The 23,498-nt window shown below is 30.7% G+C and overlaps 8 protein-coding genes across 8 annotated transcripts; 4 read left to right on the top strand and 4 right to left on the bottom strand.

The window, feature by feature from the left end:
• Positions 1-1,398: 1,398 nt before the first annotated feature.
• On the top strand, positions 1,399-1,850 carry BX663DRAFT_430712 (uncharacterized protein; the record flags this gene model as incomplete). The annotated part of the gene is made up of 2 exons (XM_051522817.1): positions 1,399-1,596; positions 1,656-1,850. 2 exons carry the CDS (start codon positions 1,399-1,401, stop codon positions 1,848-1,850), a joined length of 393 nt encoding a protein of 130 aa, XP_051385181.1.
• Positions 1,851-3,307: 1,457 nt separating this feature from the next.
• BX663DRAFT_502083 (Sac2 family-domain-containing protein) lies at positions 3,308-6,426 on the bottom strand. Its single transcript, XM_051526551.1, has 12 exons — positions 6,193-6,426; positions 6,053-6,134; positions 5,837-5,965; positions 5,729-5,775; positions 5,534-5,668; positions 5,026-5,472; positions 4,767-4,955; positions 4,529-4,699; positions 4,217-4,468; positions 4,067-4,146; positions 3,885-4,008; positions 3,308-3,799 (listed from the first exon to the last, which is right to left on the bottom strand). Exons 1-12 carry the CDS (start codon positions 6,364-6,366, stop codon positions 3,374-3,376), a joined length of 2,256 nt encoding a protein of 751 aa, XP_051385180.1. The 5' UTR covers positions 6,367-6,426; the 3' UTR covers positions 3,308-3,373.
• An 885-nt stretch (positions 6,427-7,311) lies between these two features.
• BX663DRAFT_559395 (uncharacterized protein) lies at positions 7,312-9,191 on the bottom strand. Its single transcript, XM_051531849.1, has 6 exons — positions 9,129-9,191; positions 8,950-9,067; positions 8,795-8,868; positions 8,439-8,739; positions 7,947-8,263; positions 7,312-7,868 (listed from the first exon to the last, which is right to left on the bottom strand). The coding sequence occupies exons 2-6, from the start codon at positions 9,058-9,060 to the stop codon at positions 7,424-7,426; spliced, it is 1,248 nt and encodes a 415-aa protein (XP_051385179.1). The 5' UTR covers positions 9,061-9,067; positions 9,129-9,191; the 3' UTR covers positions 7,312-7,423.
• A 1,358-nt stretch (positions 9,192-10,549) lies between these two features.
• On the top strand, positions 10,550-12,398 carry BX663DRAFT_502077 (uncharacterized protein; the record flags this gene model as incomplete). The annotated part of the gene is made up of 1 exon (XM_051526550.1): positions 10,550-12,398. A coding segment is annotated over exon 1 (1,676 nt), but the record flags the coding sequence as incomplete, so codon positions are not given.
• A 1,495-nt stretch (positions 12,399-13,893) lies between these two features.
• BX663DRAFT_502071 (uncharacterized protein) lies at positions 13,894-14,631 on the top strand. The gene is made up of 2 exons (XM_051526549.1): positions 13,894-14,069; positions 14,169-14,631. The coding sequence occupies exons 1-2, from the start codon at positions 14,022-14,024 to the stop codon at positions 14,562-14,564; spliced, it is 444 nt and encodes a 147-aa protein (XP_051385177.1). The 5' UTR covers positions 13,894-14,021; the 3' UTR covers positions 14,565-14,631.
• Positions 14,632-14,666: 35 nt separating this feature from the next.
• On the bottom strand, positions 14,667-15,304 carry BX663DRAFT_550019 (Gemin6; the record flags this gene model as incomplete). Its single annotated transcript, XM_051531191.1, has 3 exons — positions 14,667-14,822; positions 14,917-15,032; positions 15,115-15,304. The coding sequence occupies 3 exons, from the start codon at positions 15,302-15,304 to the stop codon at positions 14,667-14,669; spliced, it is 462 nt and encodes a 153-aa protein (XP_051385176.1).
• Positions 15,305-16,313: 1,009 nt separating this feature from the next.
• Positions 16,314-17,653, bottom strand: BX663DRAFT_530007 (kinase-like domain-containing protein; the record flags this gene model as incomplete). The annotated part of the gene is made up of 2 exons (XM_051530287.1): positions 16,314-17,497; positions 17,638-17,653. 2 exons carry the CDS (start codon positions 17,651-17,653, stop codon positions 16,314-16,316), a joined length of 1,200 nt encoding a protein of 399 aa, XP_051385175.1.
• Positions 17,654-20,417: 2,764 nt separating this feature from the next.
• On the top strand, positions 20,418-23,404 carry BX663DRAFT_550017 (uncharacterized protein; the record flags this gene model as incomplete). Its single annotated transcript, XM_051531190.1, has 7 exons — positions 20,418-21,018; positions 21,140-21,243; positions 21,327-21,422; positions 21,486-21,750; positions 21,813-22,229; positions 22,288-22,593; positions 22,680-23,404. 7 exons carry the CDS (start codon positions 20,418-20,420, stop codon positions 23,402-23,404), a joined length of 2,514 nt encoding a protein of 837 aa, XP_051385174.1.
• Positions 23,405-23,498: the final 94 nt, after the last annotated feature.

Genomic DNA, 23,498 nt, shown 5'->3' with positions numbered 1-23,498 from the left:
CCTTTAAAAAGCTGACAACTCAACCAGCTGCTGGAAATAATCTAGTCAAGATTCATGACCGTATGGACTGGGTTCTTAAGTGGAGTGCAACGGATATGATCTATGTAGAAAATTATGTTTTGTTGATGAGTTTGGATTTAATATCAACATGAAGCTTCCTAGTGGATGGTCATTGAAAGGGAAGTCTGATGTTTACAGCTACTCCTACCGGAAGGGCTGTTTCTCACACTGTATTAGGTGCTATCTCAGCGAAGTTTGTTGTTTCTATGATACTTTGTAATCCCGCAGAAGAACACTCAAAACGAATCAAAATTAACTTTGTTAATCACAAAAGAAAAGTGCCAGGTCAAACCAAGATTCCAACTTCAAAAGGCACTATCACTAATCATTATATGAAGTTTCTTGGAAAAAACCCAGAATGAAATGGATTGTTTTCCTGAACTAAAAGGCTAATATATTGTAACGGATAATGCACCCATTCATACAGCGGGCCAAATTGATGAGATGATAGTTGCAAGAGGGTACAAAAGTATCTACCTTCAATAAAATTTATGGATGAGCAGTCAAAAATTTAATTTACACCTTTTCCGGAAATTATTCGTACACTAAGTAAAAAATCAAGTTGTAAAAAAAAATAAAATATCAAGTACAGACAAAATAAAATATTGTACACTTAAAAACACATTAGACTAATTAATATTTCGAGCACTTTCTTCAGATGGAGGTCGACAATCCTGATTATCCTATTGCAGATGTTACAAGTTATGGGGAATATTTAGATTTAAAGCCTCCCGAGAAACATCATAAGACTAACAAAGTTGTATCAAAAGAGAAAAAAAAAGGTAGTAAAAGAAGAGTTTGAAAGCAACAAGAAAACGTATCGAAACTACAGAAAGGAAGAAATGGACTATTTCTTCTTTCTCGTGAGCGAGAAGGGTATGTTCGTTCGTGGGGCAGCTAAACAAATAGGTGTTCCTGCTAGTACCGCTGCTTCATGGTACAAAAAAAGGTCTTGAGGATCCAGACGAACTTGCCTACAAAAGAAAACCAGGAAGCGGAAGGTCTGTGGGAAGACCTCCTATCTTGAACGATGCCCATCGTGAGTACCTTATCAATTTGGTTGATGAGGATGATTCAGGCATGACTCTGGATCAAATAATGGATAGATTAACCAAGGGCTTTGAAGGGCTTGAGATAAAAAAAAAATCTGCTTTCCATCCTTTTGTAAAGGAAAAGTGCAAAATAAGCTGTAAGAAATTTTATTTCTATCCTGAAGATAGAAACAGCCCTAAAAAGATTGAGGAGAGATACAAGTGGGTTAAAAATCTGTTGGATAATACTGATATTGATTATCAATTCAACTGTATTTTTATTGACGAAGCAGGATTTCATATCAATATGAAACGCTCTTTTTCTTGGTCTCGTGTCGGCAATCGCGCTATTGTTAAGACACCAAAAACCAAGGCCAAAATAATGAAACTTCATGCTCCCGGCTTGTATACCATACAGCACATAGGCTCAGTTGATATACCTAGTAGTATCCATTTCTTGCGTGATCTAAGAAAGAAGACGATACCAAGATTGAAATTTATGAAAGTAAGTCTTTGAAAATATCCATGAAAGTAAATAATTAACAACTCCATGATAATTATTAGTACCATGCCTTGAAGAACGCTCACATCTTGTTGAAGCCCCTTGAAAAAGAAGCAAAATTAAAGAAGAAGAGTACATCATATAGAAGATCACCATCTTACGATGATGCCGAGACTTGTACAAAGTGGACGAGAAGCACTTGGTTCCCAAGTTCGAGAGCGGGTGCTCCAATCGTTATCCTCAGGGATATCTTTTAGTATATTGTATATATTGTATACAAAATGAGGAAAACACATAAGGACCTCAAAGTAGTATTTTCATGGAGTTCTCTTTCATCTTATATCTAAAATATTTTTTTTTTACAATATGCCTTTCTCAATTAAGTTAAAGGTAAGCTCTCTCTTTTTATTTCAACCATTAATATTAAGTGGCGTGCATAAATGCGGTACGTAACTGAAGCGTTAATAAAGATTTCTCATTTAAATTTAAAAATAAATGCTTATAAGCATTGGGGTCTTTTGAAGAAAAAGCTCGACTATTTGACGAAGATATATCGTCAGTAGTAGGGCAACAGTTATAAATACAAGACATATTGTATGAATTTCATACTTTTTTTTACAAAAATACACTCCTTGTATACTGCTCTGGAGTTCCTTGTTTTCCACAGCATTCTCTTATACGGGTCAAAGTTTTTAAATGGAAAAGAGTGACTTCCTCATCCTAATCCATAGCATCATTCCCTTGCTCATCAACTACTTTACATTAACTGTCTTCATAGACTAAAAACGAGTAGTCATCTTATTAAAAAAAAAACTGTTATAGACATTAGGAGGCCTATATTATTCTTTTCTATAGATTTATTGCTTTCATTTGTATGATCTTAGTTGATAGACATGCATCTTTGTTGTGTCAAACAGAGACACTATTTTAATGTCCTTCTATGAAACAGGCAAACGGTGAAAGTAGGTCTATTTTGAATGAATTGTTAGAAAGATTTTATTTCTTTTTGATAGACATTATATTCAATTATTCGCTTGAGAAGCAAAATAAAAAAGAGAAAAAAAAAAGGAAGGGGAGGGGAGGGCTAACTTTATAATGTTATTCATAATAGAAAGATAAAACTGATGCAGACAGTATATCTCAAGTCTTTCTTTCATTTGTATCAGTTTGTTATTGAATTATTTTGATTTATAAATATACATACTTATTTATATAAATGTATACATATTCAAATATTTCAATAACAAATGTTTGTTTTTAGGCAACAAAATCCTGGATTTGTTTTGTTGCTTAGAAACAGTAAACATTTCTGGGTTATAAAAAAAATTCTTAAAAAGGTAAAAGCTGTCAAATAAAAAAAAAAAAAATTTGTAATTTTAGTTGGTGCAATACTACAGCCATGAATGTTTAGGATAATAATAATAATTCACTATTTTTAACACATGCTGCATACATTTGAACCTCTCATCATAATTTTTCATTTTTTTTTTAATGTAATAATTATCATATTAAAATAAAATCTTCATCGCCTGTCCACACTCGGTTAAACCCTCTTTATTGCCGGATCCAAGCTCTAGCAAAAACGATGTTAAAGAGTTACATTACCTCCCCGACTTTGAGATGTCTTCTGTATTTGAATAAAAAAAAATGCCGACTTGTGGGTTTATATACAATTAAAAAAAAAAAAAAGAAAAACCGAAAAACCAAAAACAAATGTTTATAATAATAAATATTATAATTTATTAAATATACAAATATACATCTGGAAATTTTGAATTTATTAAAACGTGCTTCTAAATTTCTTAATCTCTACCATAACTGTTTGGACCCCTACAAATTGAATTCGAGAGGCACCATCTCCACGTTTCTCCAAGATATCTAGGAATTTCGTATAATAAACTATCAACTGTCCTAAAACGGCATGAAGCACTGTTGTACCATTCCTAAAATTTGAGAAATACTGTATCACTGAGGCATTAATCAACTTGAGTGATTGTCTCCAAGTTTGAGCAAAATGTGCTGAAATTCTTTCAAGATCAACTATTTCAATTACTCGAAGATCTTTTAACTGTTCTGATTTCTTCACCAATTCAACCAATGATCCGAAATAAGGTTTGAGTTGCTCATCTACAAAAACACTTGTCTGTAGAGCTAATAATTGCTTTACGTAATCCAATTCTGATTCTACTGATCGACTGTGCGTTTCCTTTATAAATATGAATATTCATTATATGTATATATATATTTATATTCATATATCTATTGTTATGTTTTGATTTATATATATTTACTTGGAAAACATTGACAATTAAATCATAATTGTTGATAAGAAAAGCAATACGTCTTAGAGATTCTGTAAATTCATGAGACATACGCGATAGAACTGCTTCAAACTCATCTCGTAATTTATGTACACTATTTAGAGATAAGTTCATTTCATGCTATATATATATATATATATTTATAAAGTTACCTTTTTGATAGAATAGCATCATCATATCCATCATTTAACACCAGTAACGATGCTGCAAATTCAGCATATCTTCTAGTGATCTAACATTAAAATAACATATGTTACTATGATATAGCTACCGTCAATTTCAAGATATATATATATATTTACATAGTGTGGATGAATATCTTTAACAGCATTCATGACTGATCTACTATTAAACATTTTCTTTAAACTTTCTACATGAAGTGACATAACAAATTGAAAACGAGGCCACAATAACATATTTGTTGCATTCGTGTATCCTTCTAATGCGGGTACTTTTCTTCTTTGAAGCTCAAGTGCTAATTGAGTATTAATTCGAATACATAGCAATAATCCAACAGCGTCAAATGAATTTTCAACATAGGCTTTTGTAAAATTCTAAATAATTCATTAATAAAAAAAAAATCTATATCATCTGTAATCAAATAATTAACTTACTAGACCCACTTTTTCAGTGGGTTCAAAAATGAATTGAAAGATAACTTTAGCGGTATCAGCAGCAGTTTTAATTTCCCTTGAAAAAAATTCATAAACGAATAGATATTCAGAACTTGCATTATCGATTAATGTTAAATTGAAGCTTCTAAAAAGTTGTTCGAATTGGTATTTCTGGAATAAATTTAAAGGTAAAAAAAAATAAGTTTTTATAGGTAGTATAAATAGATATTATATGTACTTGATCTTTTGCTTCTGCAACATGAACTAAGATGACACCAGGGTCTTGCATTCTCAATGTATCGCTTCTGTTACCCAAAGCGAATATATTTGCTTTTTCTTTAAGTGCTAATTTACTTGATCCAAATAACCCCCCTTTACGATTATTTTCTTCAACACCGATTAAATCTGATTTATCTGCAGATACAATCTATTCATTCAACATATAATAATTATGCTCGACAATATACAAATAAATATAGACAAATTATTAGCTTTACCTGTAATTTCTGTAATCCTCGACTATATCGTTCAAAATGATTCTGAAAGTACCATCTCAGCGAATTCATATAAGATTGTCTAACTTCCCTAGCTGCATCATGATGTCTTTCCAAAAGGAAAAAGTGTAATTCTTTATACTTTAAGAACACTGACTGTTGCATAATCTGAATATTGGCATTCGGAACACCTAGGAGTTGAATTCTTGAGATGAAAAAATCACGAATTGCTGACGCTGCCTTTAAACGCAACTTCTCTAATTCCGGCCCCACATTTCGTAATGCTTTAATAGGTCGGTGTTGGTTTGCTTTTACAAATCGCATCTGCTTGTTAATGGTTAACAAATAATTGAGCCATACTTCATCTATTTCGCCTTCTGTCATTTTCTTTATGACATTTGGGGGAATCACCATGCCTTGTAAAGCTTTTCCTAATTTATTTTCAATAGCCTATTTATGATGTATGAATATATACATACATGCATACATGTAATCTCTTATGCATAATTACCTTTCTATTTTTTAATTTAATACTCATTAAAGTAGACTGCTCCTGTAAGTTCTGAATTTCTCCACTGATATTTCCCAAATCGCTTTGAAACACATTTAACAATTCTTCCATATGGCCTAAGATTTCGTCACAAGACTACTTTAAAATGTTAAGAATCGAAAATACTCTTTTAATATCCCATATAAAGTAGTGTACCTGTATTTCTGTATGCAAATCAACAAAATGTTGTATATTCTCTATATCTATAGAAATGTAAACATTGTATTTATTTCCTTCATTTCCTGGTCTTTTTTAGTTATTTACAATTATTTTCTAGATCCCTTTGAACTGATATTTTTTCTTCTGCAATTTGTTTGGCATATTCACGTAAATCCATTTCATTCGCTAAAGCTTGACTTACAATATCATCTTCTTGAAATGCTAACAACTGATCTATATGTATATACATGTTTAAAATAAAAAAAAAAAAGGATAATTACTATTGTTTCCACTTTTTATTTTATTTTTTTCTACAAGTACCATCCATTTCGTCGAATGTGATTTGATTAAAGTCGATTTCACTTTCTTCTAAAAAATCTTCTTCGTTATCAGTGCTTACACTCTATATAATACGCGTTATTCATACTCTTTGTTTTTGTTCGTATGTTTTATATAATTACTTTTTGTAACTCATTTGTCGAACTTTGTAACAAATTATCTAATTCTTTTAAAGTATCTGTACTAGTTTGCTCAGGTACATTTGTTTCAGCCTCCATTGGGATAGTTGGTAATTCCTTTTGTAAATCTAGTGTATTCGTCTTTGTTTTATTATTTGATGCATCTGTAGGCAACATTTTTCTGCCAATTGTATTTGTATATGTAGATAGATGTATTATATTTATTTAAAAAAAAAAAAAAAAAAAAAGGAAAGGCGAAAATTGAATGTTAATTTTGTGCGACCGATATTTGTCTCTCCCTTTTGAAATACGTAGCAGCATAAAATTAAATAAAGAATGCTATGGATCTCATTCCACACATTTAGTTTTACTAATTTGTCCAAGTATATTCTAACAATAGCCAGTATTAAAACTAACTGTGTGTCGAGTGAATATTTATGCTGTAAAGTACAATAAATTCGTTTTATTTGAATAACCTCTTTATTATATAATAAATAATGGGTTGCTTCTATTAACTAAAAGTACACTTTTCTTCTTCTTCAAAATATTAGGCTCGTCATACTAAAATAGATATTAATTATGATAAACGAAGAACTAAATGCAATGACAGAGTCTGTAAATATTCTTGAGTTTCTTTTTTTTTTCTTGTTTGTTAAAAATCGTTCACTACAAAGGAAGACAAGCTAATTGAATATCTTTAGGTTGAATAGTAATCCCTTCAGTATTAACTGCAGTAAAATGAGTAAAAAAGAAAAGAAAAACTCCTTTACCTTGAACTGGCTCGGGTAAAATCCAATATGCTATCGATATTATGTGCTACTCACTAGTCATTCTCTCAATAAATAATATATTTAGAGAGCTTACCTTATTTTTCAATTAAACTCAGTCGTCAACAAACAAACAAACAAACAAACAAACCCCCCAGCTTAAAACCCTAACACACCCTCTTCTTCTTCTTCCTTTTTTTTCCGTTGTTGTATAATAATAGCAACACTACTACTCAGTAGTAATAATCTCTTTGTTAAAATAAGAAGAAGTCACATTACACTGATGAGTCTTTGTTTTTTAGTCTAATATCTTGACACAGTTAGAAAATTATGGTCATTAATAACAATGATAATAGAAGGAAGAAGAAGAAGTGTACAGTTTATTATTATTATTATTTTTTTGTTTTTTTTATCTATAATTGATTATAAAATATTTACTAGTTTTATGTAAGATTTTTTGTTTCAGTTTATTTAGTTGCTTCAACATCATCTTCCTTCTGTGATTTCTTCACAGCTTCGTTTGCAGCTTCAACAGCGTCTTCCTTCTTTAATTCCTTGACAGCTTCTTGAGCTTCCTTTGCAGCTTCAACACCTTCATTTTCCTTTTCATTTAAATGGTTACTACCAAGTCTTTTCTTATTAGAATATCTTCTTTTAAACTTTCTTGTTCTCTTGGGCTTTTCTTGTTCTTCATTTTCTTCTCCTTCACTTTGTTGTTGTTGTCTGCTCTTTCTACGAGGTTTCTTTTTATACTTTCTGTCAGCTCTTTTATCCTCGGTGTTTTTTACAGAAGTAGCAGCAGAGATATGAATAGGACGTCCATCTAATTCAAAATTAACAAACTCTGTCAAAACCTTTTGCATTTCATCTACTGTCTTTAATTCAACAAAACCATAGCCCTTGGAACGACCACTAAGAAGGTATAGAATGCAATAATGGAATGTAAGAGAATAAAATTGGATATAAAAAAAAATAAAGAGGGAAACTTACTTTTTTTGAATAGCGATGATAGCAGACTCAACTTGATATTCCTTGAACACATCTTTTAAGCCATCTACTTTTAATTTGCGAGGAAGGTTTGCAACAAAGACGGTTGACTTTGGTTTAGGTTCTGGTGGTACTTGTTCAGATGTCTCGATAGAAGAAACAGGATCAATAGTGGGCGTTGACTCTTGGTCACCTTTCTTCTTTTCATCCATTTTTTCTACCTTTTCTTTATCATTCTCCTTGACAGCTTTAGCCTCCTTTTCCGTGACTGTCTCTTCCTTTTCATTCTCTTTTACTGTTTCGTCTTTATGATCATTTTTCTGTGTATAATTTAGTTAGTCTTTTTATATAAAAGCCCATTTATTTGTATTGTGTATTGTGTATTGTGTATTTTGTATTTTGTATTTTGTATTGTGTATTATTTTTTATTATTTTGTATTATTTTGTATTATTTTTATTTTATTCTATTTTTTTTTTTTTTTTTTTTTTTTTTACCTTTGTTTTACGCGACTTTTTGTTGGATTTCTTCTTAATTTTCTTTTCCGTAGTAGTAGTTGTGTTCAAATTCTCTTCTTCAGAATTTTGTTGACTGCTTTCCTTTGAACTTGACTCATCTACAGTATTTTCCTTTGGCTCCTTTGGTCTAGCCATTTGCACGTGAAGTTTACGACCATCCAATTCCTTTTGGTTTAATTCTTCGACTGCCTTTTCAGCTTCAGCCAAGGAGCTATATCCAATAAAACCAAAACAGTTTCTGAAGGGTTTATACTTTCTTCGAATGATAATAGGTTCTACACTATAGAAAATAGATTCAATACATAATGAATAGCACAAATAATAAACAAACTTACACTTTGCCAACCTCATTAAAAAAGGCTTTGATGGATTCATTTGTACTTTTTAAACTCAAATTACCCACATAGACCTTTATATGTATATATATATACATTTAATATACTATTTAGACTAAAACATACATACGTGACCACATATCCATTCACTATACCTTAAATGTTTCTTCTTCAACAGAGGATTCAACAGGACTAGTGGTGCTGTTTTCTTCAACGGAAGGGGTTGTTGCAGTAGTCTTATCAGTGGAAGGTGTTGTTGAGGACATGTTATTTCTATTAAAAGCAAAAAAAAATAAATAAATAAAATGCGTTTTGACTATAATTTCTTACTTACCAAAGTCAATTTATTTATTTATTTTTTAAAGAAAATAATAATAAAAAAAAAAAAGTAAAAAAGAATATTATAAAAAAAAAAAAAAAAAAAAAAGATGGAAAAAAAAGAAATTTTTTAGTTGCCAAAAAAAAAAAATTCATGCTGATGCTGACACGTCATTTGAACGTTTTATTTTTTTATTTTGTTTTATTTTTCAGTTACTTGAAATTCAGATAAATTTATTATTTAACAATAAAGAGGAAAGAAGCTTTTATGGCTTTTTCTTTTGTAAAAAAAAAAAAGAAGTTAGCCTAGACTTTTCATTATTCATAATACTGAATTTGTTATTATTATTCGTAAAGTTAATAATAATAAAAAATCGTTCAATTTACTGTCATCTTCTTTTACTTTCTATCTCTTTCTTTTTTTTTTTAAGAAATTAAAAGAGCGAATATGATGGTAGTAATATTCAACAAGGCTTATTACCCTTTTTTTTTTGTTTCTCTCCATCTCTAAATATACCTTCAAATCATGTATTCATAATAGTTATTACACATAAATTAGAATCCTTGATCTCACTCATATTGCCGAAAAGAAGACTGAAGATGTGATACATACCCCCCATGGCACAAATAAGCGCAACTTTTGTTATGCCGATCCTCATCAGGCTATTATTTTTATATTTACCTTGTTATTATCACTATCCTAGTAATATATGCATATGCATATTTATATATTTGCTTACAAGCTAAAAAGATACGGGAGGAAAAAAAAAACTTTATTATATTTTAAGGAAAATAAAGTAGCAGCATATGGCTCAGAGAGCATGTATCATGTCGGAAGTCAAAGTGTGTGGCAACTAGGCAGTTGGGGGGGGCTAGGGACAACAAGGCAATTTAGTATTATTCCGTATCAAGTGTGTTAGTTGCATTATTGGCCTGTAAATAGCATTCTTTTACTAGTGTCGTGTGCGTTACGTTGCGTTGTGTGTGTGTGTCAGTCAGTTAGTCAGTGCCATAGCAGTGTGCATTTTCAAGCAAATAGTGTACATTTGTTTTTTTTTTCAAGTGTTCAGTAAGTTTCTCTTTGGATTCGTATTCACGTTCGAATCTTGGGTTAGATTTGACTATGAAGAGCTTTTGATGGACAATAGGAGTTTAGGGTAAATACAAATAAGGATAATATAATAACCCCGAAAAGAAAGAAACATACTAATACTATCCTATATTGTCCAAAGCAGTTTATTTTATGTTATTTTACTACCTCTTTGTCTCTTAAGAAGCCTTCTAGTTCCTTTTCTCCTTTTTTGAACTGGCCCGAGTAATGCAGTCTTTTCATTTAGGGGTTATTTTATTTTTAATTGCAGTAAAAAAAAAAAAAAAAAAAAAAATACAGCCGTACCCTCTTCTAGCATTAATGAATTTAGTTTATTTTAGTTTATTTTTTATTTTAGTTTATTTTTTATTATTTTATTTTACCTGCCCCCTTTATTAGTGTTCAAGGGAGTGGATAAGACCACTTATAATGGAGCAACGACTTATTTATTATGGTTTTATAACCATCTTCATCATAATCATTCTCTTTGAATTAAACTCATCTTTAAGCATTATTTCACTACAAAATACCTTCAATACAGACTTTGAAACAGATAATATACCCTTTCATAAAGACTATAGAACTTTAGTTATCTATTTTTTAGTTCTATCTACAGCTTCTTTTATTTTATTCTTTCATTCTTGGCTTCAGCAATTAAAATATAAACAAGCAAAATTATTCACTCATTCAACATTTTCAAACTTTAACTATTCTTGGTTAAAGTATGAATGGCACTTATTTCAGTCCGTTACTTTTTCTTGTCTTGATGTCATCAAGGTGTCACTTCTTTTTGCCATTAATATATGGATATGGTTAAATACAACTGTAAATACTTACAAGGGTCTTGAAGAGCGTCATCTTTATTTACAATCATTAGCCAATGGATCAGCTCAGCTGGCAGTCATCAACGTTGCCTTCGCTGTTATGTTAGCAGCCAGATTATCCATTATTCAACGCTATTTCTTTGGCTTTGATCAGACCATTCGTTGGCATGCATGGTTTGGTCGACTTGGATGTTTACAAGCACTTTATCACGCCACTTTTCAAATTCAATACAAGTACGATCAAACTCAATCATTCGTGTCTACGTTGTCATTCAACTTTCGTCATGTAACAGGAACTTGCATGTTAGTAGCCATGATCACCTTTATATTGGGTTCTCATCCACTTGTGAGATATCTCTCTTATCGTCTCTTTCGAATCACTCACTTAGTTTCCTTTATCAGTCTCATCATGCTGGGTTGCTTACATCATTGGTCCTTTTATGTCTTTTACATCATTGTCCTCTTATTTTGGGTGACAGATCAAATTGAACGTACTTACAAGGTAAAAGTAGGTTCCCTTGAGGCCTTACCAGCTAATATTATTCGTTTAAGATGTGAATTACCTTATGATACAAGCCAGATTCAAGCAGGACAATTCGTTTTTATTTCTTTTCAATCGTCATCGATCGTGAAGGCAGTCATCTTTTCACATCCATTTTCTATTTGTCGTATAGATGAAAACAATCAAGCTACCTTTTATATCAGAGCGAATGGGAGGGATACTAAGGGGGTCTATCGGATAGCTGAACGATCCTCGTCTCAAAGGGAGACGCCATTCCTATTAAGAATAAGTAAGCCGGTTGGAAGAGGTTATGTGAGATATCCTGGATCTGGATTTAGTGACTACAAGACAGTTGTCTTGGTCGCTGAAGGTATGGGCATAACACCATGGATCTCGTTGATGCACTACCTTGAACGAAAGAGGCATGCTATAAAGACAAGATCGGTTCATGTCATCTGGAGTATTCATAGTATAGATACATTTTACGCATTTGAACAAGAGTTTGAATATCTAGTGACATCACTTCAAATTGATTTTCATATGGAAGTATACATCACAGGACCTTTTGATCCAGAAGAAAATGTGAGTATACCTGATAACTTGACCTCTATACGATTTATTGCCTCTTGTAGACCTCATTACCATCAACTCTTTAAACATATTGATGAAAACAATCAATCTAATATTGCACTCGGTATATGTGCTCATGAAGAAAGTATCGTAAAAGCAAGCAATCTTGCACTTGGCCTTTCATGGGCCATCCGAAAAGAAAGATTTGAATTATAACACCTTAAAAAAAAACTTTTATTTATTAAACATTCCCTTTTTTTTCTTTAAGAAAAAGAAAGCTTCTTCAAGATCATGACATGATGTTCTTTATCTATCAAAGTGAATCTACTTTTCTTTCGTTGTCTTCAGGAGAGGGGGTAGGGGTGGGGGACCATAAACCATGTTCTGTTGGAGCAAGTGGAATACATGTTGAACACCTTGTATGATAAACTTGCTATTTTGGGTTCTATTCAAGAATCAAGAATTCTCTTGATATAATAGCTAGTATGAAATGATTTGCTTTACAGCATCCAGATCTAGCTAATAATAAGGGTTTTCGTTCAATACTTGGGAATCATGTTTCCTTTGTGCTTCCTGAATAGCCTGTGATGGTGACTGTATTCTTCTTGTATAGATCCCTTACAACTCTCTGGTGGTGGGACGTGAATGAAGAAGATACTTCAAGGATACTCTAGAAAAAAAAAAAAGGCTGGTATAGACTTTTAGCAGTCGTATTATAATGACATTTGAAAAAAAAAGTGTTTAGAGTCCAATAACAACGTGAATTACCTTTTGTACAATTTCATCTGTTCCTATTTAGCACCTTGAGTAATTAACTGAAGATCTGCTTTAATCCAGTTGTTTCTAGAATAATATAGTTGAATACCATTTTCTCTTCTTGTACACTACTTTTATTACAAGCGTATTTTATAAATTTCACCTCTTGAAGAACAACAACAAACACAGCCCCTTAACGAAAAAAAAAAAAAAAAAAAAAAAAAAAAAAAAAAAAAAACTCGGTCAGTCAGTCAGTTGAGTATAGTAGTGATAGTAATAATAAAAAAAAATTACCAACGTTGTACTCATATGCCAAACTCATACAAATTATGCAAGTTTGCACTCTATTTCTTTTCTATTCCAAAGGCAGCAGTAAAATTATTTTTTCAGTAATTAGTTATTCTTAATCTCCTATTTGAATGTTGATCATCATTTAAAAGATGAATTTAATAAGGATGTCTTTTCCTGAGGCTAGACATCCAGTAATAATTGTAATTGGAATCCGTGCGTACGTTGTTGTATTAAACATGGATAAGTTTATATATAGATTTATTTATTTATTTATTTATTTTTTCCCTTTTTATATAATTAATCATACTTGGGTAAGCAATGAATAAAGTTCCTCTAGTAAACCTTTATTATTCTAATCTCCGGTAGCAGTAATCATCAATAATTCTTTTAATCATCGTTTTGTTATTAAACAAAAGTCTGTGCGTTTTATTTTTATCAAGTAACATACGTCATATAAATTGTATTCATAATAAAGATAGGAGCCACACACATATAAAAAGGAGATAAAATAAGAGTTATTTTATATCTGACGCTACTTATCGGTTTTTTTTTTTTTGATCATGCGATCACACAACAAAGAGAGAAAGAGAAAGAGAGGGGAATGATGTGAAGGAGAAAGAAAAAAAAAAGTACTACACATTGTTATTCGTGTTTATAAACGCCTGATAATATTTATTTTTTTTTCCTTCTTTCTCTCTTCTCTCCCTTTTTTTTTTTTTTTGTTAAATATTCACGCGTTATTTAATCTAAAATAAGATATAATTTTCTTCTCTTATTTTTTTTTAAAAAAAAATTAATACAAACCTTTCTTTCTTTCTCTCTCTCTCTCTCTCTTTCTTTATTCATTCCCTTTCCTTTTAATCTTACTCATTTCAAATGCTGACACATTGTCAAGAGAAAGCTTCAATACCCAATATAACAGAGGTAGGTCGTAAATGATTTTAAAACTCCACGAAAAAAAAGGGGGAGGGGAGGGGAGGGGAGGATGAGATGGTTGAATATCAAGAATAATGTATTTTATAGATGATATATCGTCTTAAAACACGTCTGGCACTAGCTAATTTTAAAAGACAACATGGCTATGAAAAGTATGATTTACATACATTAGAATCTAACTTGTTAAGGAAAAAGAATATTCTTCATAAACAAAGAACCTATCATCATATCAATAAATTAACAACAACCCATAAAAAGAAAAAGAAACAAAGACATCGTTATTATCCAACCAGTTCGTTCTTACATCATCGTCATAGCAATAAAATACTCATCACCCATCCACCCGCAGTGCCTTTACTACTAAGTTATCCTTTATCCGAAAAACGTAGTACATCTCCACCCCAAGTGCATACATCCATTTTATTAGACGATGATGAAGATACAGCTGCGAATATTCTTGTTATGTTACATAATATGTCTTGAATCATCTCCCTTCTTTCTTCCTTTTTGTTATACGGCTTTTATTGTAATAAATTGTATGTATGTATGTATGTGTGTGTGTGTGTGTGTGTTTCTTTTTTTTTTTCATCTGCTGAGCTCGAGTATCAAATCACGCACGCGTTTGCGAATCAGGGCATTATCACATACGACACTTGTGGCCACGTAGGGAGATTCAACACGTGCACAACCCAAGACATGAATCACAGGTTCATTTTGTTCATATTGAATTGGTATTCGATTCTATCGTACATAAAAAAAAAAAATGAATGATATATGTATATCATTTTTAAACTCTTTTCTTTCTCTTTCTCTCTATGTATGTGTGTGTGTATACCTTTTCTAAAAATTGAATAAGATCATAACGTCTTTTTTCAAGCCATTCTTTATCCAGTGTTTTATATTCCATCGATTTTTCTAGTATTGATAAATCTATAAAATCGTCTTTATCAACTAATATATAAAGGATGAATAAGATATTCCCAGTGGAAAAAAAAAAAAAAAAAAAAAAAAAAAAAAGACGATGAATGATTACTATTTAAATTCTCAATGGAATGACTCAAGAGAACATTAATGTGTTGATCTTTAAATAAAACAACATTATTGGTTACAGGATCAATTGTGTATAAATAACCAAGAATAATCTCTTTATTTTTAAGTGTAACAGTTGTATAGTGTCCAAGTGAATCAAAGATCTGCTCTAATGTGAATGAATAAAGAGACATTTGTATATCAAAATAAAAGTGTTAAGATACATGTTATTATTATTATTTTTTTTTCTTGTAATATAAACTCCGTTTATGATTATTGTATTTTACTATTATGCAATCACTAAATTACGAATAGGGAATTATATAATTCGCTATTTATCAATTTATGGCTCAAATGGGAAACTATATCAAGACAATGGAATGATACGTTGGATGGTTTAATTCTTGTTTATATGTATCTGGAAACTATTCAAATACATTAAAGTAACGTAAATAAAAAGAAACAATTTGATTCATTTGATAATATGACTACTAGTTGAATATATATATCATTGACTGCCCTTTTTTTTTTTACTTTTATTATTAAATTCAAGTATCTTGATAACTTCATTTGTTCTTTCTAAAGAAGTGAATTCAAAATGGATTCGTACTACTACTACTACTAGTACTGGTATACTATTTATAATACATGGAGGAAGAAGAAGCCATCTAATGACCATGATGAAAATACAACTTTATTATGATTATCTTTATGCCCATTTAAAAACTGTATGTACGAGACCTATTTCTATTCATCTTTATCATTGGCACCTATTTTATGTTTTAGCTTTCTTTACTAGGTAAAAGAAATGATGCTTATTTATAATACATTTTCATTGTTACTAATAGGAAAAAGAAGATTTAATGATATTATATCACAAGTGGGTTGCAGGTATCGTTTCAAGATGTTATATGGAAGGCATTTGTGCATGTAAGAAGAAGGATACATGATTAAAGTTAGTTTATGTGTTTATAAATATTTATTTATGTATTCATAGATGGTTATGATCATTTTAGTCGATTGATGCTTAATAATAAAAAAAAAGACAGGGTAAATAAAGTATGAATAGAGAGAGAAAAAAGTATCTGTGATGAATGATAATATAAACAGGGCTGTACAATATATACAATGATAATGAGGATATATACATATACAATAGGCGTGTATGTGTGTAGTGTGTATGAGTGAGTGAGAGAGAGAGAATCAAGTTAACATGCTACTACACCAAGAAGATTGTAATACTTGATGAATCGTAAATCTTGTGTCTGGATTGACAGAAAGACAATTTCGAATTAAATCTTGTAATTCTGGTGAAATGGTGGTAGGCATCTCATATTGACCCTCTAATATCTTTTGCTGTAAACGAAGCTCAAACTCATCTGCAAATGGGAGTCTTCCTGTGATGAGAGCATAAAGAATGACACCTAAAGACCAAATATCAGTGGATGGACAAGCAATAGCTCTTTTCGATTTGATCTGTTCTGGTGCAGCATAAGCTAATGAACCAGCTGCACAGTCAAGATCATCCTGTACACACTCTGGAGATAATGGAATGGTATTGATATGTGTAGTTATTGAAGGCTGTTGATAGATAGCTAAACCAAAATCACATAATTTAGCTCGACCATCTTGATCTAATAGAATATTTTCTAATTTAAGATCTTTGTGACATACTTTGACTTCCTCATGCAAATAATAAAGAGCCTTGCATAAGTCAATAAAGATAGACTTTATCATAGTCGTCTCTTCTATGCTGCTGCTGCTTCTTCCTTTATTCTCTTGATGATCATGTAATAATCTTGATAATAGATTCCCACCTGAACAATATTCTGATACAAGGAAGAAAGCTGAATCAGTCTCCAGGACCTTCTCAAGCTTTACAATGTTTGGATGATTTAAATTTTTCCAAATAGATAATTCACGTTCCAATCGAAGTTCGTCTAAAGAAGACGATGTCCTTTTAATGATCTTTATTGCTACTTTTTGTCCATCAGAGATACGAAAGCCTAAACGTACTGTAGAGAAACCACCATGTCCAATCATCTTATCCAACACATAATCATCAATTTCATCCCCATCTTGTTCATTTTCGATTTGTACAGAGGCAGGAGAAAATGAAAAATTCGCTAAAAAGGATGCTGCTGGACTTTTGATCGATTCCCATGACTTGGAATTGATACATGTTGTATTTGAATTGGGTCGTCGATAAAGTTGACATTTATTACGGAAACTATCCGTTCTTTTTAAGTAATGAATAGTTGAAGAAGAAGAAGAAGAAGGCGAAGGAAATGGAGAAGGTTGATGGGTTGCTGTTAATCCTTCATCATAAAAAACGATACCAAGTGGATCGGTATTAATATGAAGTGGCACGGTTTTATTATTTTTATCTCTTTGACATATTTGACTATCCTTAAACATTGACTTTATTATTAATACTATGCTTTTCAAAATAAAATGAAATGAAATGAAATAAAAAGAGAAAAATAAACAAAAAAAAAAAAAAAACGCAGAAAATATGTAATTTGACTTGTCTCCTTAATCATATGAAAAAAAAAGTTTCCGAATCGTCCAATCAAATAGCAATCCTATGTCTTATCTCGCATCAAAATAGACTAAAAAACTATGCATTTTATATATTTATATACACATATTTATCTTCATCCAATCAAATCGATTAGAGATAAGAACAAAGAGACATAAGTCTTTTTTTTTTGTTGGCTATTGATAAGATCTTTATATTCATTTTCAGTATAATGCTGCATAATAACATTTTGTTCATTAACATCATTTTTCTATTTTATAAGCTTTTTATTTCTTCGCTCTCTTCTTTCTTTTTCTTTTTTTTTTCTTTTTTTTTCCTGTACCTGTTTTTTTTTTCTTTTTCTTCACCCCGACATTTCCCGACTCATAGACTATAACAAAAAAGGACACTCCATTATTCCCATTATTATAAAAATGAGAGACAGAGGGAAAGAGAGAGTAGTGAGAGTAAATCAATTACGTCACATGCTTCACTGATAAATCTGTCCAATAAAATATTAATTCCTTATCGATGAGGCTGGTAAAATCCAGGAAATATTTGTACCATAATAATAAAAGCTTAAAAAAAAAAATTCTCAGTATGTGGATATATGGATCTTCTGAAATCGGGATTATGTAATAAACTTAATGAAATGCATTTTTGTAATAAAGATTCCATTGAAGCATAGCTTAATATAATATTTGTGTTTAATTATTCTTTTCTTAATCAAAAATATGAACTATTGTACCTTCTTTTTCTAGCCACAAGTGTAGTCATCAGAATATCAAGTTTATGCTTCTTTATTTTCAATTAAAATAATAAGATGAGACCCTAAACAAGAGGGGGGAATATCTTTCATCAATGAATGATAAACAAGTTATATATGTATTAAAAGAAAAAGAAAACTCTCTCTACTATTATTCTATAAAGCAATAGTAGTAGTAATAATGATGTAAATCTATCTTATTTATTGGTATTTTAAAGTTCGTCGTTTCATACTGACTAGTGTCTATTTATTAAATACAACATTCTTCTTTTTTTACTTTTATATACATGTATAGGCTTTAATAGATTCCCATTGAAAATAAAATAGATAGGCAAAAAGTCAATGGCCTCTGCTAACAAAAGAGGAAGCAACTTGATTTCCTGATAAAAGGATCCCTTTCTACTATTTCGAATAATATAACATGACTCCCTTTTATCAGTATGAAAGCATGATTTTGATAATTGAATTATTCAGTAACATAGAATAAGGATCTTGCTTTAATATGTTTATTATCATTGAAAAAAAATAAAATAAAAATAGACGCTAAATGACATTTGTGATTATCGTCTGACGTTATTTTCATTCATACTGGATATGGTAAAAGTGACTATTTGATTCTAATATGGATCATTTCCCACTGTCATGCATCGAATAAGACACATGGCAGTAATTAATCTTATTAACAGCAACACGTCGTCGTACCAACAATATTAAAAAAGTAAAGTGTGGCAAATCAAAAGTAATGAAAGTCCAAATTGTAAGACAAATAACACTCTAATAAAACGTTTCACGGAAAACAATATCTTTTATCAAAAAGTATCATTTGAGACAAAATATGCAACATTTGTCTTTATTCGTACACTTGTAAAACTTCCTAATAAAGATATGTACGATTTATTTATTTTTCTAATAATGATATGAAACAAACAAAAAAAAATTGGTTAAAGTAAAAATTATACTAAGAAGGCAAGAGATTAGTTTCATAAATAGTTGAATGAATTGCTTGGAAAAAGAAAAGAAAAGAAAAGAAAAAGAAAGAATATCAGATATATCGTTATCTTTCCAAATAAAGAAATACGTATTTCCTTTTCAAATGAACAATAAAGTGTAACTGGTAAGGTTTACAAACAAGGCTATTATGACCTTTTATATCATAGTTACAAATTATCGATTTTTTTTTTTGGTTTGGTTTGGGTTGAATTTATCTGTAAAAATCATTTGATAAATACCCTAAAACTCTTATCTTTACCAAATAGTGTGCCTCCCCACACACACACACACACGCATTTTTTTTTTTTTTTGATGATCTTCATTATATTAGTCCCTCCTTTCCCTTTTTCTTCTTTATCGAGTAGATATTACTACAAATGGCAACGGTTTCCTTAGAAGCCCTTTATAGATACTTTTGTAGATAATAATGTACGCTAGATACACTGAAATTATAGTTCATGTGCAAGAGCAATTGTAATGTTTAATTATATAATTATCAAGTCTTTTTGTCAATAATCATAATAAAAAAACTCGCTCAAGAATAGAAAGGTAGTCGAGATATTTCTTTTTTCTATTCATCGTTTTAATTACGTAAACGATATCAAAACTATTATAAAACAGGGTCAAGTATATATGTATATATATATATATATATATATGTATATATAACTATTATACTTATTATAGCCTTGAATACATGTTATATACATATATAATATTTACATAATCAACTTGATTTTATTCAAGGATATATCGTTATTCAAGAACTTCTTGTTAGGTAATAATGAATCGCTGCTTTAAACAAAAATAAAAGGTTGAAATGCATTATAGCCAATCAAAAAGCTTTTTATTATTGTTGCTGTGACCTCCAAAAACACACACACTTTAGTACATTATTATAAACACGTGTTATTGTTATGCTGTAATAATGATTATTCCTTTTTATGTAAGAATTTCTTGTATTTTTTTTTTTTTTCTTATTTATTTTTATTTTAGGTTAAATATATATTTATATACATGTATATATATCATGTCTAATAATAAAAGAACACATTCAAATACAATATCAGGTGGACGTCCTCCTGCTTTAGATATTGCTTTAACTAGACCTTCTGTTGTAAGAAGAAATTCTGAGGGATCTCCCGGTTTGCCTCCTCCCATTTGTGTATCTGAACCTACACCCATTGAGCCTTCGAGTCATGCAGAAGACTTTATCTCTGCAAATAAACCAGTTGTAGAGGCAATAGCAAACCAAAGTGACATTCAGCAGCAACCAGTAACAATGCCCAACACTACTACTACACCTGCTAATCCTATTACTGCTAATGGGCTCATCGTACAAGAGCCGTCAACTATGCCAAAAAAGAAATCGCGTTCACGAGCATCCAGTGTGACATCAAACATCATCAATGAAATAAAGGAAAATTCAACCATTCAATCCATCGCAAATAAAATTAAACCAAAACATTCTACAGATACAAAAACACAAGAAAGAACATCGCTTGATAACACCTCGAGTATAGCAGCAAGCTTATCAAGTATTAAAAATATTTCTTTAGCTACTTCTAAAAGGAATGCTGACTTTCATGCTTTATTTCGAAGTATACCAGAGGATGACAACTTGGTTGAAGGTTAATATCTATCTATACATACATATATATGTATATATATATATATATATATATATATAAACATACACACACATATATATATATATGTATAACTGCCTTTTAACATATTATATACATTTAGATTTTGGGTGTGCTTTACAAAAGGAAATTTTACTTCAAGGTCGTATCTATATTTCAGAAACTCATATATGCTTCAATGCAAATATCTTTGGCTGGGTAACAAACGTAAGCTTACATATAGAATAGTTTATTTCGTCATCATTACTTATCTTTTACATACACGCAAAAAAAAAAAAAAAAAAAAATAGCTTGTTATTGCATTTGCGGATATTACTAATATTGAGAAAAAGACAACAGCTTATTTTATTCCAAATGCTATTCAAATATCCACTGACAGTGCAAAGGTAAATAAATACCTATAAATAATTCTTTATTCTTATTTTTTTTTTTTTTTTTTTGAATTATAGCATTTTTTTGCGTCATTTTTGTCTCGTGATCAAGCATTTGAGTTAATGTTAAATATCTGGCATCTAACCCGACCCGATCTATTCCCACCAACTGAAGAATCATCATCTCAGCTTACTAACCAAACTACAAGTCAAGAAGACTCTGATGCATCAAGTGAGGGAAGTGGCTCTTATTATGATAGTGATACAGAAGAAGGAGATTCTTTTACTAGTGAAAGTGAAACAGATACAGAAAATTTAGATCAAAATATACCAACTACGGAAGGTAAAAAAAAAAAAAAAAAGTATAAATAATCACGTTCGTTAAATATATCTATATCCGTATAGAGAATGTAAAGGATGGAGTAAATAAGAATAGAAAAGTATCTTTGGCTTCTTTACCAATCAAGAAGGACACAAAAAATATTGATGCTGCACGACGTCGTGCTATTTCAGAAATACCTCAACCTACCTATAAGTTTGAAAACGATGCCAAGTTACCTAATATCAATCATGGATCTAATGAAAATAAAAATGAAACTACAAAGAATAAATCACCTATTGAAGGAATAGAATCAGATAAAAAAGAAGAGGTGACAAAGCAAGCATATGACAAGACAGAATGTGAATGTAGTAATAAGGGTGAACATTTCCCTAATGTCGTGATGGATCAAGTTTATGATAGTACAATAGAAAATATGTATAAATTGATGTTTATTAATGATTTCATGAAGAATTTCTTGGTGGAAAACCAAAAGAGTCAAGGTAATATATATATTTTCCACATAGATACATGTATATTTACTTATTTATGTATGTGTAGATCTTGTTATGGGGGAATGGAAAAAGGGAGAAGGAGATATAAAGTCTACTAGAGAATTGACCTATATTAAACCACTTTATGGTTCCATTGGACCTAAATCAACAAAATGTTATATTACTCAAGATGTACTTTATCAAGATTTTCAAAAGTTTGTATCTGTCATGGTTACTACATTAACACCTGATGTTCCTTCTGGTAGTTCTTTTAGTTGTAAAACACGTACTTGTTTAACTTGGGCTGGAAAAGGAAAAGTAAGAGTTCTAGTCACAGTTCTAGTTGACTTTACCAAATCTTCATGGTTAAAGTGTAAGTTTTACACACACACATTATATATATATATATTTATATATATTGAAATGCCACTAAAACGATGCCTTTTTTTTTGGTTTTAGCAACAATTGAAAAGGCAAGCATTGATGGACAACAGACCTATTATAAGGATCTTGATGCAGCATTACGTGCTCATCTTAAAGAGCATTCTAACGATCCAGAGAAACGTTCTAATGGCAAACGACATAAAAAGAGAAGAAGACATAAGACATCTCGTCATTTATCTTCAACTGAACTCGGTCATAAACAGGATAATACACATGAATCCATTGTGCATCAACTATTAGGCATGGTTTCTAATAAGCTTGCAGATAATGTCACCTCTATCATCGATACCCTAAGTTCACCACGCGCAGCTCACTTTATCTTGTTTTGTCTTTTGATCATGGTATGTATCAATATATACGTTGCTAGAAAAATGGCATTTGTAGAGCAACGGTTGAATGAATTAAGTCGTTCTACTATTGGCTTAAATAAAAATCATGGCCTAGTTGAGCATGTCTCAAAGGCATCACCTCATCATCAAGAAGAAGAGGACCTTTGGGCTTGGTTAGGGCGTATTGATCCAGATAATGAAAGGGTAGAGCATGTGAAAATTCCTATTGTAAAAGATTCTAAAGAGCAAGAAGCCATTTGGGATGATGCAATTAAGATATCGAAAACAGCAAAAGAAAAACTCGATAAACATATGACAGAATTAAATAAGATGATTCAACGTGCTGAGAGTAATCTTGAGGATGTGACAAGAGTGGTGAATGAACAACGACAGAAAATAAGACAAAATTAATGTATTTACCTATCCTCATCTACAAAAAAGAAACCGAATTTGGCTTTATAAAATAGCATTGTATATTTTTTTTTTTGGAATTTTTTATTTATAT

The sequence above is a fragment of the Cokeromyces recurvatus genome, assembly GCF_025118155.1.
Source record: "Cokeromyces recurvatus strain NRRL 2243 chromosome Unknown BX663scaffold_6, whole genome shotgun sequence".
NCBI lineage: Eukaryota > Fungi > Mucoromycota > Mucoromycetes > Mucorales > Mucoraceae > Cokeromyces > Cokeromyces recurvatus.
Note: the sequence above shows the minus strand (reverse complement) of the source record. Positions and strands in the feature narration are given on the sequence as shown.